The 13,520-nt window shown below is 39.2% G+C and overlaps 2 protein-coding genes across 2 annotated transcripts; both read right to left on the reverse strand.

The window, feature by feature from the left end:
• Window positions 1-1,454: 1,454 nt before the first annotated feature.
• LOC145910207 (uncharacterized) lies at window positions 1,455-3,540 on the reverse strand. Its single transcript, XM_082997254.1, has 2 exons — window positions 3,424-3,540; window positions 1,455-2,512 (listed from the first exon to the last, which is right to left on the reverse strand). Exon 2 carries the CDS (start codon window positions 2,481-2,483, stop codon window positions 2,145-2,147), a length of 339 nt encoding a protein of 112 aa, XP_082853380.1. The 5' UTR covers window positions 2,484-2,512; window positions 3,424-3,540; the 3' UTR covers window positions 1,455-2,144.
• Window positions 3,541-8,680: 5,140 nt separating this feature from the next.
• On the reverse strand, window positions 8,681-12,325 carry LOC145890811 (uncharacterized). Its single transcript, XM_082981888.1, has 6 exons — window positions 12,127-12,325; window positions 11,190-11,429; window positions 10,556-10,942; window positions 10,178-10,304; window positions 9,767-9,816; window positions 8,681-9,510 (listed from the first exon to the last, which is right to left on the reverse strand). Exons 1-6 carry the CDS (start codon window positions 12,323-12,325, stop codon window positions 8,972-8,974), a joined length of 1,542 nt encoding a protein of 513 aa, XP_082838014.1. The 3' UTR covers window positions 8,681-8,971.
• Window positions 12,326-13,520: the final 1,195 nt, after the last annotated feature.

A 13,520-nucleotide genomic window follows, 5' to 3' on the forward strand; every position in this document is an offset into this window, starting at 1 on the left:
TGTTGTTGCCGGATGCTGCAGTTGGTCGTAAGTATCTGTGTCATTATCGGCCAGTTGCAATGTGTTGTATGTTTGTGTGTCTGGTACGGGGTGTTGGAGGTGGTCGTACGTTGTCTGTTGCTCCACGTCTTGATGAAGTGTGTTGTAAGTCTCCCCACTGCTGTGGAGTATGTTTGCTCTTTCGATCCTCGATCCTTACAAACCGTCAATATTAGCAAAATCGTGTGCCAACGCATACGGATGGTCTTTTGGTTTCGACTCATGCTGTGCGGTGTATGTTTCAACACCCAACAGGGAATTGCGGCGAATTCGACAATTTTGTCCCGGCTAAAGTTCGTAAATTTCACTGTGCGGCGACAAGACGAGTCGTTTTTCCTGTGCAAGGGCATACGTTCGTGATTTCGTGTTGTCATAATTGATGACGTCATTGCTTCTGAGGTGTTTTTTTTAATTGAAAAAAAAATATATGTTTCAAAACCAGTTGACGACAGCACGCGTATTCGTCAGATTAAGGAAACGAAGACATTTGATTGCACATGAGTGAATTAATGGAACTTATAATCTTCCTGTACAATTGGTGGAGCTGGACACTTTTACATTGCTTTACATATCAAAACAGTGTTAAACAGACGACTCAGGATTATGTGTAGTATTTTGTACCAATCTGTTACTGGGTCTCCGTTAACCATAGCAACAACAGGAGATTCAAAGAAAAACAAACTTTTATTTTCTTGAGGTGCATTGACATTAGGTGGAAGAAACTAACACCGCTACAGCCAGGGTTTGAATTTTCCTTCTCTTGCAGTGGTGAAGAAAAGCTCGAAATTTCCCAAGCCCAACGGGGAAGTTGTTTCATCACAAAGCTACTGTACGTCACAGCTCACGTGACAAGATGGATTAACCCGGAACTTTCGGCTGCAATATTTATTAGCGTGAAGTTACTGCGAAACTGTGATCGATCTTTGTCCCCAGGTGACGTAGTAATATGGTGGCAGAGTTTGAAAGGATGCGCGAAAAAATAGTTTTTTACTTGTCTACGGACGTTTCCGCCTGCTGTCCAAAGCGGCTGAAAACAAGTTGGTAAAATGAAATTGACCCCCCACAAAACTGCTCGCAGGAAAAGCATCGCGAGATGTTCTACATGCAGTGTACACTGTTTCGAGCTATTAGATCTCACCAGTTCGACTTCCCTTGACTAACAATGGTCCTAGCAGTTAAGCAGCATGGGCATCATGACTTCCACTTTCTGGCTATACTTTGCAGTCACCGATACATGCGAAACGCTAGATGGAGAATTGTCTACTCCAAGCAACAATTTGAACAAGCACTGCCCGGCGGTTTTGCTTTATATAAGCTCTACCGTGTAAAAGAACCAATGAAAATACTTAGTTAACGCAAACTACACTGATGGGACCTACAGGTCATAACAACGTGCATTATATGCAGCTCTTTTATTGGCTCTGTTACTCGACACAAACAAGATGTTATCGACTCAAAGTTACATTTTCCTATTCCCCAGTCCACAGCAGGAAAGAAGCGATCTCATGTATCTGCATATATTATACTGTCCAATTGTAAGTGTGAGTGCCTCGTATGGAAATAAAGACGTTGTATACCCTGGCAATACAATGTACACGTCTACGACACATATATACAGTCCGGGTATGGGGTTTTGTCCAAACAAGACAAATAATTAAAGATGATGTATGCTGAATATAAAATAGTGTATCTTGAGTAAAAAACATGCTTGGCACAATTATAAGTCTCACAATTATTGTCGCAAGTAGATGACAACGCTGCCATAATGGATTTCGTGAAACGTGAAAGAAGACACATGGACCATGGCACTCGATTCACAACAAAAATAAGAATTAGAACTGAAACAAAACATTTCCTGGAAGTAATTTTAAGTCGTTTGTTTGAAGTTGTCTATAGATATATTTCGCCTGCTGGTATATATCTAGACAACTTCAAAGATTACTTGTGGGATTTGTTAGAAAACTGTTACTAAATCTTTATTGGCTATAAAGAAAACATGGGATTCAAAGTACACAAACTTTCATTTGAAACAAAACAAAAACAAAGACAGCATTGATTTAAAACATGTAGAAATGTTGAAATTCCTCACAGCACAAGCGATGGTGTTACTTTACTCCTTTGTTGACAACGGCGTAAGTTTCGCCTGTGACGTCATGGTTTCGATGGACATTGACTTGGACGCTCTGAACTTTATGCAACCTATCACAACTTTCGTCACTCTGTAAACCACTGTAAGCTTCTACTGTTGTTGCCTCATGCTGTAGTTGGTCGTAAGTATCTGTGTCATTATCGGTCAGTTGCAATGTGTTGTATGTTTGTGTGTCTGGTACGGGATGTTGAAGGTGGTCGTACGTTGTCTGTTGCTCCACGTCCACGTATTCCCTGTAGTCGTCATACTTGCACCAAGTTTGTGAAGTGTTAATAGGGAGAAAGAATCCAAACATTACGATGAGTAATTCCTTCTTGTTTATGTCTAAGACGACAACACTCACTTTTCTACTCACAAATATTTTTCTGATTTTTTATTTATTTTCATAATTTAAATTATTCTCATATTGATTAAAGAGAAAAACAAAACTTTTTTGAGTACCATTTGCAAAATAGTGATTAACTCTTAACGTCTTTCCTTATCTTATATAGATATTGGATGTGGAGAAATAATATCGAGCGATCTGCAGGAATCAAAATCTTTAAAATTACTTTTACATTTCTCCCACAAACCAAACTATTCTTTAATTCCAATTATGCGAGTTTTGGTTTCAAATTAATCAGAACTGGTAAACTATAGTAACAAAGTCTCTGGCCGACCGCTTGTAGTCGCTTACCACTGTTTGCATCACTAAATGCACTCAACAACTTTGTGCTTCCAGCCACAAACAACGTTTGCTTCAACACAGCAGTGGTAAAGATGCAGGGCCACCCACATGCATATATCCGTAAGTCTGTTTGTCAAAGCGGCAGCATTGCAATCATCAATAGATATGAACAGTTTTAACGCAGGGGAAGTATCACTACCACTTATTCGTGAGTGTTTCGATGCCACGCAGGGGAAAGCCCTTCATGAATCTACTTTAAAATTCAATTCATTTGGAATTAACAGACATATAATAAAGTCAGGCGGTAACACCTAATGGGAATCTCCATTTATATTCTCTTTTTATTGAACACGAATATTGATTAATACGAAAAATTAATGCCTCAGTTACCGGAAGCAAGGCTGCGTAGTCATAACCTACACGCTTTCCAAGTGCAAAAGTCATTTTACAACACTCTGCGTGCACACCAACACAATAATATTGCATGTATAACTCTCCGTTCAAACCCACAATAGTCGCAATGCTTCAACTGTATCTGTCCCTGTGTTCTATGTAACAGAACCCATACCTGTGATTTCAACACTAACTTCCAATACTAGGCATAGAAAACGATGCGGATTCTTCAGACCAATCCCCCCTGGCCCTGTGAAAGACGTAACGTCATGTCCTGTAAGTTTCTTTGTGATGTGATACAGACAATAAGTATAAACACACGATACGTCGTGTTTTTATGGTGAAACAATCGACTGCGAAAGTGGTGTGAAAAGTTAACAATAGAAGGAAACTGAGCAACCCTCGCTTCAACTAAGTTTCTACTCCGCTGTGATCAAGGAAGTGATGACTTTGGTGCAAATAAAAAAGAAAATCTGAACCTTATTCCAAATACACAAACGCTTTGGATTTTTTTTTAGACTGTTTAAGCTCTTTCTCGGAAACCATCACAATAATATGTATTATGGGAGATATATTTTTGTGCTAACATTGGTCGTAAGTATCTGTGCCATTATTGTCTAGCTCAGTGGTTCTTAACCGGGGAGGCGTCAACCAATTCTCATGGGGGGCGCAAGCTCTATTCCAAAACTTCATTTTTTGTAGTGACTTTAATGTCCTATGCTGTCTGACATATTTTTCTTACAGTTTCGGAACAAAAATCTTGTACTTTAAATGAAAAATCCGCCTTTGTAGTTTAATTACTGTTACAAAAAAGAAACCATTCACAAAGAAACCATTGCGTCACAAAATACCTTTTGTGATGATTCATGTGTTTCGTCACAAACCGTTTATTGGTCCCGTAATTTTAGATAAAATAAACAAGCTTAAATTGATAGATATTATGTTTTTATAAAACCTATTTACAGTTTAGGGGGGCGTAAGGCACAAGACCGTTACTAAAAGGGGGCGTGATAGAAAAAGGTTAAGAACCACTGTTATAGCTGCAATGTGTTGTATGTTTGTGTGTCTGGTACGGGGTGTTGGAGGTGGTCGTACGTTGCCTGTTGCTCCACGTCTTGATGAAGTGTGTTGTAAACCACTCCACTGCTGTGGCGTATGTTTGCTCTTTCGATCCTTGATCCTTGCAAACCGTCAATATTGGCGAAATCGTGTGCCAACGCATACAAATGGTCTTCTGGTTTCGACTCCTGCTGTGCGGTGTATGTTTCAACACCCAACAGGGAATTGCGGGGAATTCGACAATTTTGTCCCGGCTAAAGTTCGTAAATTTCACTGTGCGGCGACAAGACGAATCGTTTTTCCTGTGCAAGGGCATACGTTCGTGATTTCGTGTTGTCATAATTGATGACGTCATTGCTTCTGAGGTGTTTTTTCATTGAAAACAAAATATATGTTTTGAAACCAATTGACGACAGCACGCGTATTCGTCAGATTAAGGAAACGAAGACATTCGATTGGACATGAGTGAATTAATGGAACTTATAATCTTCCTGTACAATTGCAAGATTTGACCAATTTTACATATGCTTGAGGTGCATTGAAATTAGGTGGAAGAAACTAACACCGCTACAGCCAGGGTTTGAATTTTCCTTCTCTTGCAGTGGTGAAAAAAAGTTAAAAATTTCCCAAGCCCGACGCGGAAGTTGTTTCATCACAAAGCTACTGTACGTCACAGTCCACGTGACAAGATGGATTAACCCGGAACTTTTGGCTGCAATATTTATTAGCGTGAAGTTACTGCGAAACTGTGATCAATCTCTACCTCCAGGTGACGTAGTAATATGGTGGCAGAGTTTGAAAGGATGCGGGAAAAAATAGTTTTACACTTGTCTACGGACGTTTCCGCTGCTGACCAAAGGGGCTGAAAACAAGTTGGTAAAATGAAATTGACCCCCCACAAAACTGCTCGCAGGAAAAGCATCGCGAGATGTTCTACATACAGTGTACACTGTTTCGAGCTATTAGATCTCATGCATCAGTTCGACTTCCCTTGACTAACAACGGTCCTACCAGCTAAGCAGCATGGGCATGACTTCCACTTTCTGGCTATACTTTGCAGTCACCGATACTTGCGAAACGCTAGATGGAGAATTCACTGCTCCAAGCAACAATTTGAACAAGTACCGTCCGGCGGTTTTGCTTTATATAAGCTCTACCGTGTAAAAGAACCAATGAAAATACTTAGTTAACGCAAACTGCACTGATGGGACCTACAGGTCATAACAATCTGCATTGTATGCAGATCTTTTATTGGCTCTGTTACTCGACACAAACAAGATGTTATCGACTCAAAGTTACATTTTTCTATTCCCCAGTCCACAGCAGGAAATAGCGATCTCATGTATCTGCACATATTATACAATGTCCAATTGTAAGTTTGAGTGTCTCGTATGGAAATAAAGACGTTGTATACCCTGGCAATACAATGTACACGTCTACGACACATATATACAGTCCGGGTTTGGGGTTTTGTCCAAACAAGACAAATAATTAAAGATGATGTATGTTAAATATACAATACTGTTTCTTGAGTAAAAACATGCTTGGCACAATCATATGTCTCACAATTATTGTCGCAAGTAGATGACAACGCTGCCATAATGGATTTCGTGAAACGTGAAAGAAGACACATGGAACATGGCACTCGATTCACAACAAAAATAAGAATTAGAACCGAAACAAAACATTTCCTGGGAGTAATTTTACGTCGCTTGTTTGAAGTTGTCTATAGATATATATATATATTTCGCTTGCAGATATATCTAGACAACTTCAAAGATTACTTGTGAGAATTGTTAGAAAAACTGTTACTAAATCTTTATTGGCTGTAAAGAAAACATGGGATTCAAAGTACACAAACTTTCATTTGAAACAAAACAAAAACAAAGACAGCTTTGATTTAAAACATGTAGAAGTGTTGAAATTCCACACACAACAAGCGATGGTGTTACTTTATTCCTTTGTTGACAATGGCGTAAGTTTCGCCTGTGACGTCATGGTTTCGATGAACATTGACTTGGACGCTTTGAACTTTATGCAATCTATCACAACTATCGTCAGTCTGTAAACCACTGTAAGCTTCTACTGTTGTTGCATGTTGATGCAGTTGGTCGTAAGTATCTGTGTCATTATCGGCCAGTTGTAATGTGTTGTATGTTTGTGTGTCTGGTACGGGGTGTTGGAGGTGGTCGTACGTTGTATGTTGCTTCACGTCTTGATGAAGTGTGTTGTAAGTCTCAGACTCCAGTTGAAGTTGGTCGTAATTATCCACAGGTTCTACATCCAGTGCTGTGGCGTATGTTTGCTCTTCAATCCGCGACACTTGCGGTTGATTAATGTTTTCATCCTGTGCAGTAGCGTATGTTGCACTCAACGCAGAATCAAATGAAAGTTCTTGAATCCTGTCAACTTGTTGTCCCGAAGAACTTTCTTCAACAACTGGAAATTCTTCAGAGTTGTCACGATTTCCTGGTTGAGATTCTAGACCTGTGGCACAGGCACACAAACATTATGTGAAACATTAGTGTTTCCAGTGTTGTTCTGGCAAAAAAGTGTTTCTGTTTTCAAAAAATCAGCATTTCCCAACAATTACAGGCGACAAAACAAATTCTATAGGCGCAATATGGTAAGAATTACTAAACCGCGATATTGGACAATAGGGGGTTTCCACTGGTAATCAGGCCAAATGACTGAAACACATCTGCACGCAACAATATTAAGGGGGAAAACGAAACATATTTCTCACCGTGGATGTTTTCCGTTTGAACATTCGTCGATACGAGTTTGTCCTCAGCTCTAAATCAACAAAAAATTTGTTAAAGTTCGGCCAACTTAACACTTTAACCCTATATTGGGGAGAGTAAGATGAGCTTTTACCAATTTCATTAATATCCGAATGAAACAAAAAGTCTATAGACATGTATGTTTTAGATTTTAAGCCATCAGCGCACACCTGTGGTTGTTACAACGTATTTAGAGGAAAGATAATCGTGGACACTAAAGTCCCGGCTAAAGTTCGTAAATTTCACTGTGCGGCGACAAGACGAGTCGTTTTTCCTGTGCAAGGGCATACGTTCGTGATTTCGTGTTGTCATAATTGATGACGTCATTGCTTCTGAGATGTTTTTTTAATTGAAAACAAAATATATGTTTTAAAACCAGTTGACGACAGCACGCGCTTTCGTCAGATTAAGGAAACGAAGACATACGATTGGACATGAGTGAATTTTATAATCTTCCTGTACAATTGCAAGATCTGAACAATTTTACATATGCTTGAGGAGCATTGAAATTAGGTGGAAGAAACTAACACCGCTACAGCCAGGGTTTGAATTTTCCTTCTCTTGCAGTGGTGAAAAAAAGTTAAAAATTTCCCAAGCCCGACGCGGAAGTTGTTTCATCACAAAGCAACTGTACGTCACAGTCCACGTGACAAGATGGATTAACCCGGAACTTTTGGCTGCAATCTTTCTTAGCGTGAAGTTACTGCGAAACTGTGATCGATCTTTGTCCCCAGGTGACGTAGTAATATGGTGGCAGAGTTTGAAAGGATGCGCGAAAAAAGAGTTTTTTACTTGTCTACGGACGTTTCCGCCTGCTGTCCAAAGGGGCTGAAGACAAGTTGCCAAAATGAAATTGACCCCCCTTACAACACTGCTCGCAGGAAAAGCATCGCGAGATGTTCTACATACAGTGCACACTGTTTCGAGCTATTGGACCTCACCAGTTCGACTTCCCTCGACTAACAATGGTCTTGGCAGCTAAGCAGCATGGGCATCATGACTTCCACTTTGTGGCTACTTTGCAGTCACCGATACATGCGAAACGCTAGATGGAGAATTGTCTACTCCAAGCAACAATTTGAACAAGTACCGTCGGCGGTTTTGCTTTATATAAGCTCTACCGTGTAAAAGAACCAATGAAAATACTTAGTTAACGCAAACTGCACTGATGGGACCTACAGGTCATAACAATCTGCATTGTATGCAGCTCTTTTATTGGCTCTGTTACTCGACACAAACCAGATGTTATCGACTCAAAGTTACATTTTCCTATTCCCCAGTCCACAGCAGGAAATAGCGATCTCATGTATCTGCATATATTATACAACGTCCAATTGTAAGTGTGAGTGCCTCGTATGGAAATAAAGACGTTGTATACCTTGGCAATACAATGTACACGTCTACGACACATATATACAATCAAGACAAATAATTAAAGATGATGTATGCTGAATATACAATAATATCTCTTGAGTAAAAACATGCTTGGCACAATTGTAAGTCTCACAATTATTGTCGCAAGTAGATGACAACGCTGCCATAATGGATTTCGTGAAACGGGAAAGAAGATACATGGAACATGTCGCTCGATTCACAACAAAAATCAGAATTAGAACCGAAACAAAACATTTCCTGGAAGTAATCATTAGTCGCTTGTTTGAAGTTGTCTAGATATATTTCGCCTGTAGATATATAGTTAGACAACTTCAAGGATTACTTGTAGGAATTGTTGGAAAATCCGTTACTGAGTCTTTGTTGGCTGTAAAGAAAACATGGGATTCAAAGTACGCAAACTTTCATTTGAAACAAAACAAAAACAAAGACAGCATTGATTTAAAACATATTAAAGTGTTGAAATTCCACACAGCACAAGCGATGGTGTTACTTTATTCCTTTGTTGACAACGGCGTAAGTTTCGCCTGTGACGTCATGGTTTCGATGGACATTGACTTGGACGCTCTGAACTTTGTGTAATCTATCACAACTATCGTCACTCTGTAAACCACTGTAAACTTCTTCTGCTGTCGCCTGATGCTGCAGTTGATCGTAAGTATCTGTGTCATTATCGGTCAGTTGCAATGTGTTGTATGTTTGTGTGTCTGGTACGGGGTGTTGAAGGTGGTCGTACGTTGCCTGTTGCTCCACGTCTTGATGAAGTGTGTTGTAAGTCTCAGACTCCAGTTGAAGTTGGTCGTAATTATCCACAAGTTCTACATCCAGTGCTGTGGCGTATGTTTGCTCTTCAATCCGCGACACTTGCGGTTGATTAATGTTTTCATCCTGTGCAGTAGCGTATGTTGCACTCAACGCAGAATCAAATGAAAGTTCTTGAATCCTGTCAACTTGTTGTCCCGAAGAACTTTCTTCAACAACTGGGAATTCTTCAGAGTTGTCACGATTTCCTGGTTGAGATTCTAGACCTGTGGCACAGGCACACAAACATTATGTGAAACATTAGTGTTTCCAGTGTTGTCCTGGCAAAAAAATCTTTCTGTTTTTAAAAATCAGCATTTATCAAATAGTACAGGCGACGAACAAATTCTATAGGCGCAATATGGTTAGAATTACTAAACCGCGTTATTGGACAATAGGGGGTTCCACTGGTAATCAGGCCAAATGACTAAAACACATCCGCACGCAACAATATTAAGGGGGAAAACGAAACATATTTCTCACCGTGGACGTTTTCCGTTTGAACATTCGTCGATACGAGTTTGTCCTCAGCTCTAAATCAAGCAAAAACTTTGTTAAAGTTCGGCCAACTTAATACTTTAACCCTGCATTGGGGAGAGTAAGATGAACTTTTACCAATTTCATTAATATCCGAATGAAACAAAAAGTCTATAGACATGTATGTATTAGATTTTAAGCAATCAGCGCACACCTGTGGTTGTCACAACGTATTTAGAGGAAACATAATCGTGGACACTAAACCAAATAAGGTGGCACTCCGAGGTATGTTAAACTACGTTGTGTTTTCAACAAATAGTTTTCTAGATAAGATTATATAGATTTATGGATAAACATGTATTATAATTCAAAACATATCAACACGCACTTGACAAGGTGTGGGATAAATGCCTTTACCTTTTTCTTTTGTAAAATATCACACAAACAACGGCGAGACAGAGAAAACCCCCAACACCAGCCGAAGCAAAAATTATGAAGTTGTTGTTTGGTGTAGAGCTTGGTGGCAATTGATTAGATGAAGTGTCTGCAATCAAATTTCAGTTCACAATGTCGTTAACCAGGTGATTACATGTTATCCAAATATGTTTATTTTTTCAAGGCATAAGGGATAAAATAACAAAAAATGGGTCGTCGTCAAACGGATGCACAACTCAGGAAAATGAAAAGGCCTCTGATTATGCTACGAACTTTAATCTAACAAACAAAAACGATTACAAACTTTAAACTTAAAAAAATCTCTTTTAGCTTTAACCTGGGTAGGTTATTGAATCGTACCATTAGGGAGGAATGATGTTTCGCTATCTGATGGTAGGACTTCACTTGTTGTCATAGTTACGCTACGTTTGGTGGTGATGATCGATGGTATTTCTGTACTGGTGGTGGTTGCGGATGATTTTGCTCTTCTGGTGGTGGTTGTTGCTGTAGTTGGGGGTATTGTGGTGGTTGTAGCTGTTGTTGTAGTTGTGGGTGTTGTTCTTTTGGTGGTTGTTGATGTTGTTGTTGTAGTTGGGGCTGTTGTTCTACTAGTGGTGGTTGTTGTTGTGGGTGGTATTGTTGTACTAGTGGTGGTTGTTGTTGTGGATGGTATTGTTGTACTAGTGGTTGTTGTTGTTGTATTGGGGAAGGCAGAAGTGGTGGTTGTGGTTGCCATAGACGCCTTAGCTGTTTAAAACACAACTTATTACCATATTTTCAAAGCCGAACTTTCTTAAGAAAATTATCATCGAGTTTATTCATACGCCTGGTTCGAGGCTAAATTTAAGGAACACGGTTAAACCTTTTTTGTTGACTTTACAAACACCTATTTACATTCAGCAGCTTAATTAGGTCCTTCCACTTTGTAAGGGTTTTTTCTTACAACAACACGGTTTCACAGCAAGAAACTTGGATTTTTTAGCAGCGATCTTACCTGGGGGTTTTCTTTCACAAATATATCTCGATGTACGCGAGCAATGAACATCTCTCCATCTGTATGGTTTTAGGTCAAGTGATTTAATCCTTCCCATTATCACACAATACTCTTTTTTATCTGCGTTGTTTGGTTCGTTTTCAAACCACTGTCCACTGATAACACTCGATCCATCCGTCCATGTTAAGTTGTTTGTTCGCGAATCTCGTGTTGCTCCGATGTAGAACGAGTACGGGCGTGCTACAATAACGAAAACCAAACAGTTTTATGAAGAAAAGATATTTTTTCGACACTCCTGTTGATGAGGTAGCCGAGTGGTTCTGACATAAAACGTCAGAAAAATACATTTGTTTGTTTTTGTTATACAACGCAAAGTTGTTTGTTTTGTTATTTTTTCATCGAAAGAAAGAACAATCCAGTTGTTGATCGTGTTTTCTCGGTGGTGAAACCTAATTTTATGTTTCTGGCGAACTATAATTAACTTATAGCTGTAATCAGCAAGTAAGGCCTGCGCTGCCTGACATGCATGAAACTCTCGATAAACCTAAAAACAACGGATGAATGTTGAATCCATGAACCAAATAACATAACATGTAACGCCAGAATGCCACGAATGGAATTCTTCCATTTGCACAAAACATCGAGCATAATTGAAACAAACTTGTAGACAACAAGCACGCATTGCAGACAAATCTGTAAAGGCAACTACATATGCACGCAGCTTTTTTGTGTTATAATCATGGCAGATAATTTCATGTGATCTCGTACCGTCATATTTTGTTCTCACAAAGACCCAGCATTTCACTTTATTTTGATTGTCTTGACTGAAAAAAGCGTTGTATGAATTTTTTTTTATTGTTTCTACGTTTGGAAAATTCGATTCAAAAGGAACTCCACCATTCTAAAAAAATAAATAGAATTATTGGAGATAATTTACCTGCAACTGTTCCAATCTTTTCCACCAGGAAATTAAATATCTCTGTTGTTTTAACATTGGCGAGATTTGCATTGTGTGCCCTGCATTCTGTTTCCGCTTCTGTGTATAAATTAACTTTGGGTCCGATCAAATATTCCCTGTCGTCATCCAACTTGTACCAAGTTTGTGAAATAACAACAGGAAGAAAGAATCCAAACATTACGATCAGTAATTTCATCTTGTTTATGTCTAAGACGACGACACTCACTTTTCTACTCACAAATATTATTTTATTTTCATTATTTAAATTATTTTCACATAGATTAAAGAGAAAAACAAAACTTTTATGAATACCATTTGCAAAATAGTGATTAACTCTTAACGTCTTTCCTTATCTTATATAGATATTGGATGTGGACAAATAATATCAAGCGATCTGCAGGAATCAAAATCTTTAAAATCACTTTTGCACTTTTCCCACAAACCAAACTTTCCTTTAATTTCAAATATGCGAGTTCTGTTTTCAAATTAATCAGAACTGGCAAATTATAGTAACAAAGTCTGTAGGCGACCGGTCGCAGTCGCTCACCACTGTTTGCATCACTAAATGCACTCAACAACTTTGTACTTCCAGCTACAAACAACGTTTGCTTCACCACAGCAGGGGTAATGATGCAAGGGCCACCCACTTGCATATAGCCGTAAGTTTGTCCAAGCGGCAGCATTACATTCATCAATAAATACGTATGAAAGTGTTAACGGGTTATTCGTGGGAGTTTCGATGCTACGCAGGGGAAAGCCCTTCATGAATCTACTTTGAAATTCAATTCATTTGGAATTAACAGACATATAATAAAGTCAGGCAGTAACACCTAGTGGGAATCCCCATTTATAATCTCTTTTTATCAGACACGAATATTGATTAACATGAAAAATTAGTGCCTCAGTTACCGGAAGCAAGGCTGCGTAGTCATAACCTACACGCTTTTCAAGTGCAAAAGTTATTTTACCACACTCTGCGTGCACACCAACACAATAATATTGCATCTATAACTCTCCGTTCAAACCCACAATAGTCGCAATGCTTCAACTGTATCTGTCCCTGTGTTCTATGTAACAGGACCCGTACCTGTGATTTCAACATTAACTTCCAATATTACGCATAGAAAGCGATGCGGGTTCTTCAGACCAATCCCCCGAACCCCAACCCCCCCCCCCCCCCCCCCCCCGCCCTGTGAAAGACGTAACGTCATGTCCTGAAAGTTCCTTTGTGATGTGATACAGACAATAAGTATAAACACACGATACGTCCTATTTTTAGGGTGAAACAATAGACTGTGAAAGTGGTGTGAAAAGTTAACAATAGAAGGAAACTGAGCAACCCTCGCTTCAACTAAGTTTCTACTCCGCTGTGA

The sequence above is a fragment of the Ascidia mentula genome, chromosome 1, assembly GCF_947561715.1.
Source record: "Ascidia mentula chromosome 1, kaAscMent1.1, whole genome shotgun sequence".
NCBI lineage: Eukaryota > Metazoa > Chordata > Ascidiacea > Phlebobranchia > Ascidiidae > Ascidia > Ascidia mentula.

What these genes read in the sequence shown, in the direction of transcription:
- LOC145910207 (XM_082997254.1), bottom strand. Translation starts at nt 2,483, where the DNA reads ATGTTTGGATTCTTTCTCCCTATTAACACTTCACAAACTTGGTGCAAG.
- LOC145890811 (XM_082981888.1), bottom strand. Translation starts at nt 12,325, where the DNA reads ATGTTTGGATTCTTTCTTCCTGTTGTTATTTCACAAACTTGGTACAAG. An exon ending in AAAGATTGGAACAGTTGCAG is followed by an intron (nt 11,430 to 12,126) that starts GTAAATTATCTC and finishes TCGTTATTGTAG; the next exon opens with CACGCCCGTACTCGTTCTAC. An exon ending in AACATCATTCCTCCCTAATG is followed by an intron (nt 10,305 to 10,555) that starts GTACGATTCAAT and finishes ATTTGATTGCAG; the next exon opens with ACACTTCATCTAATCAATTG.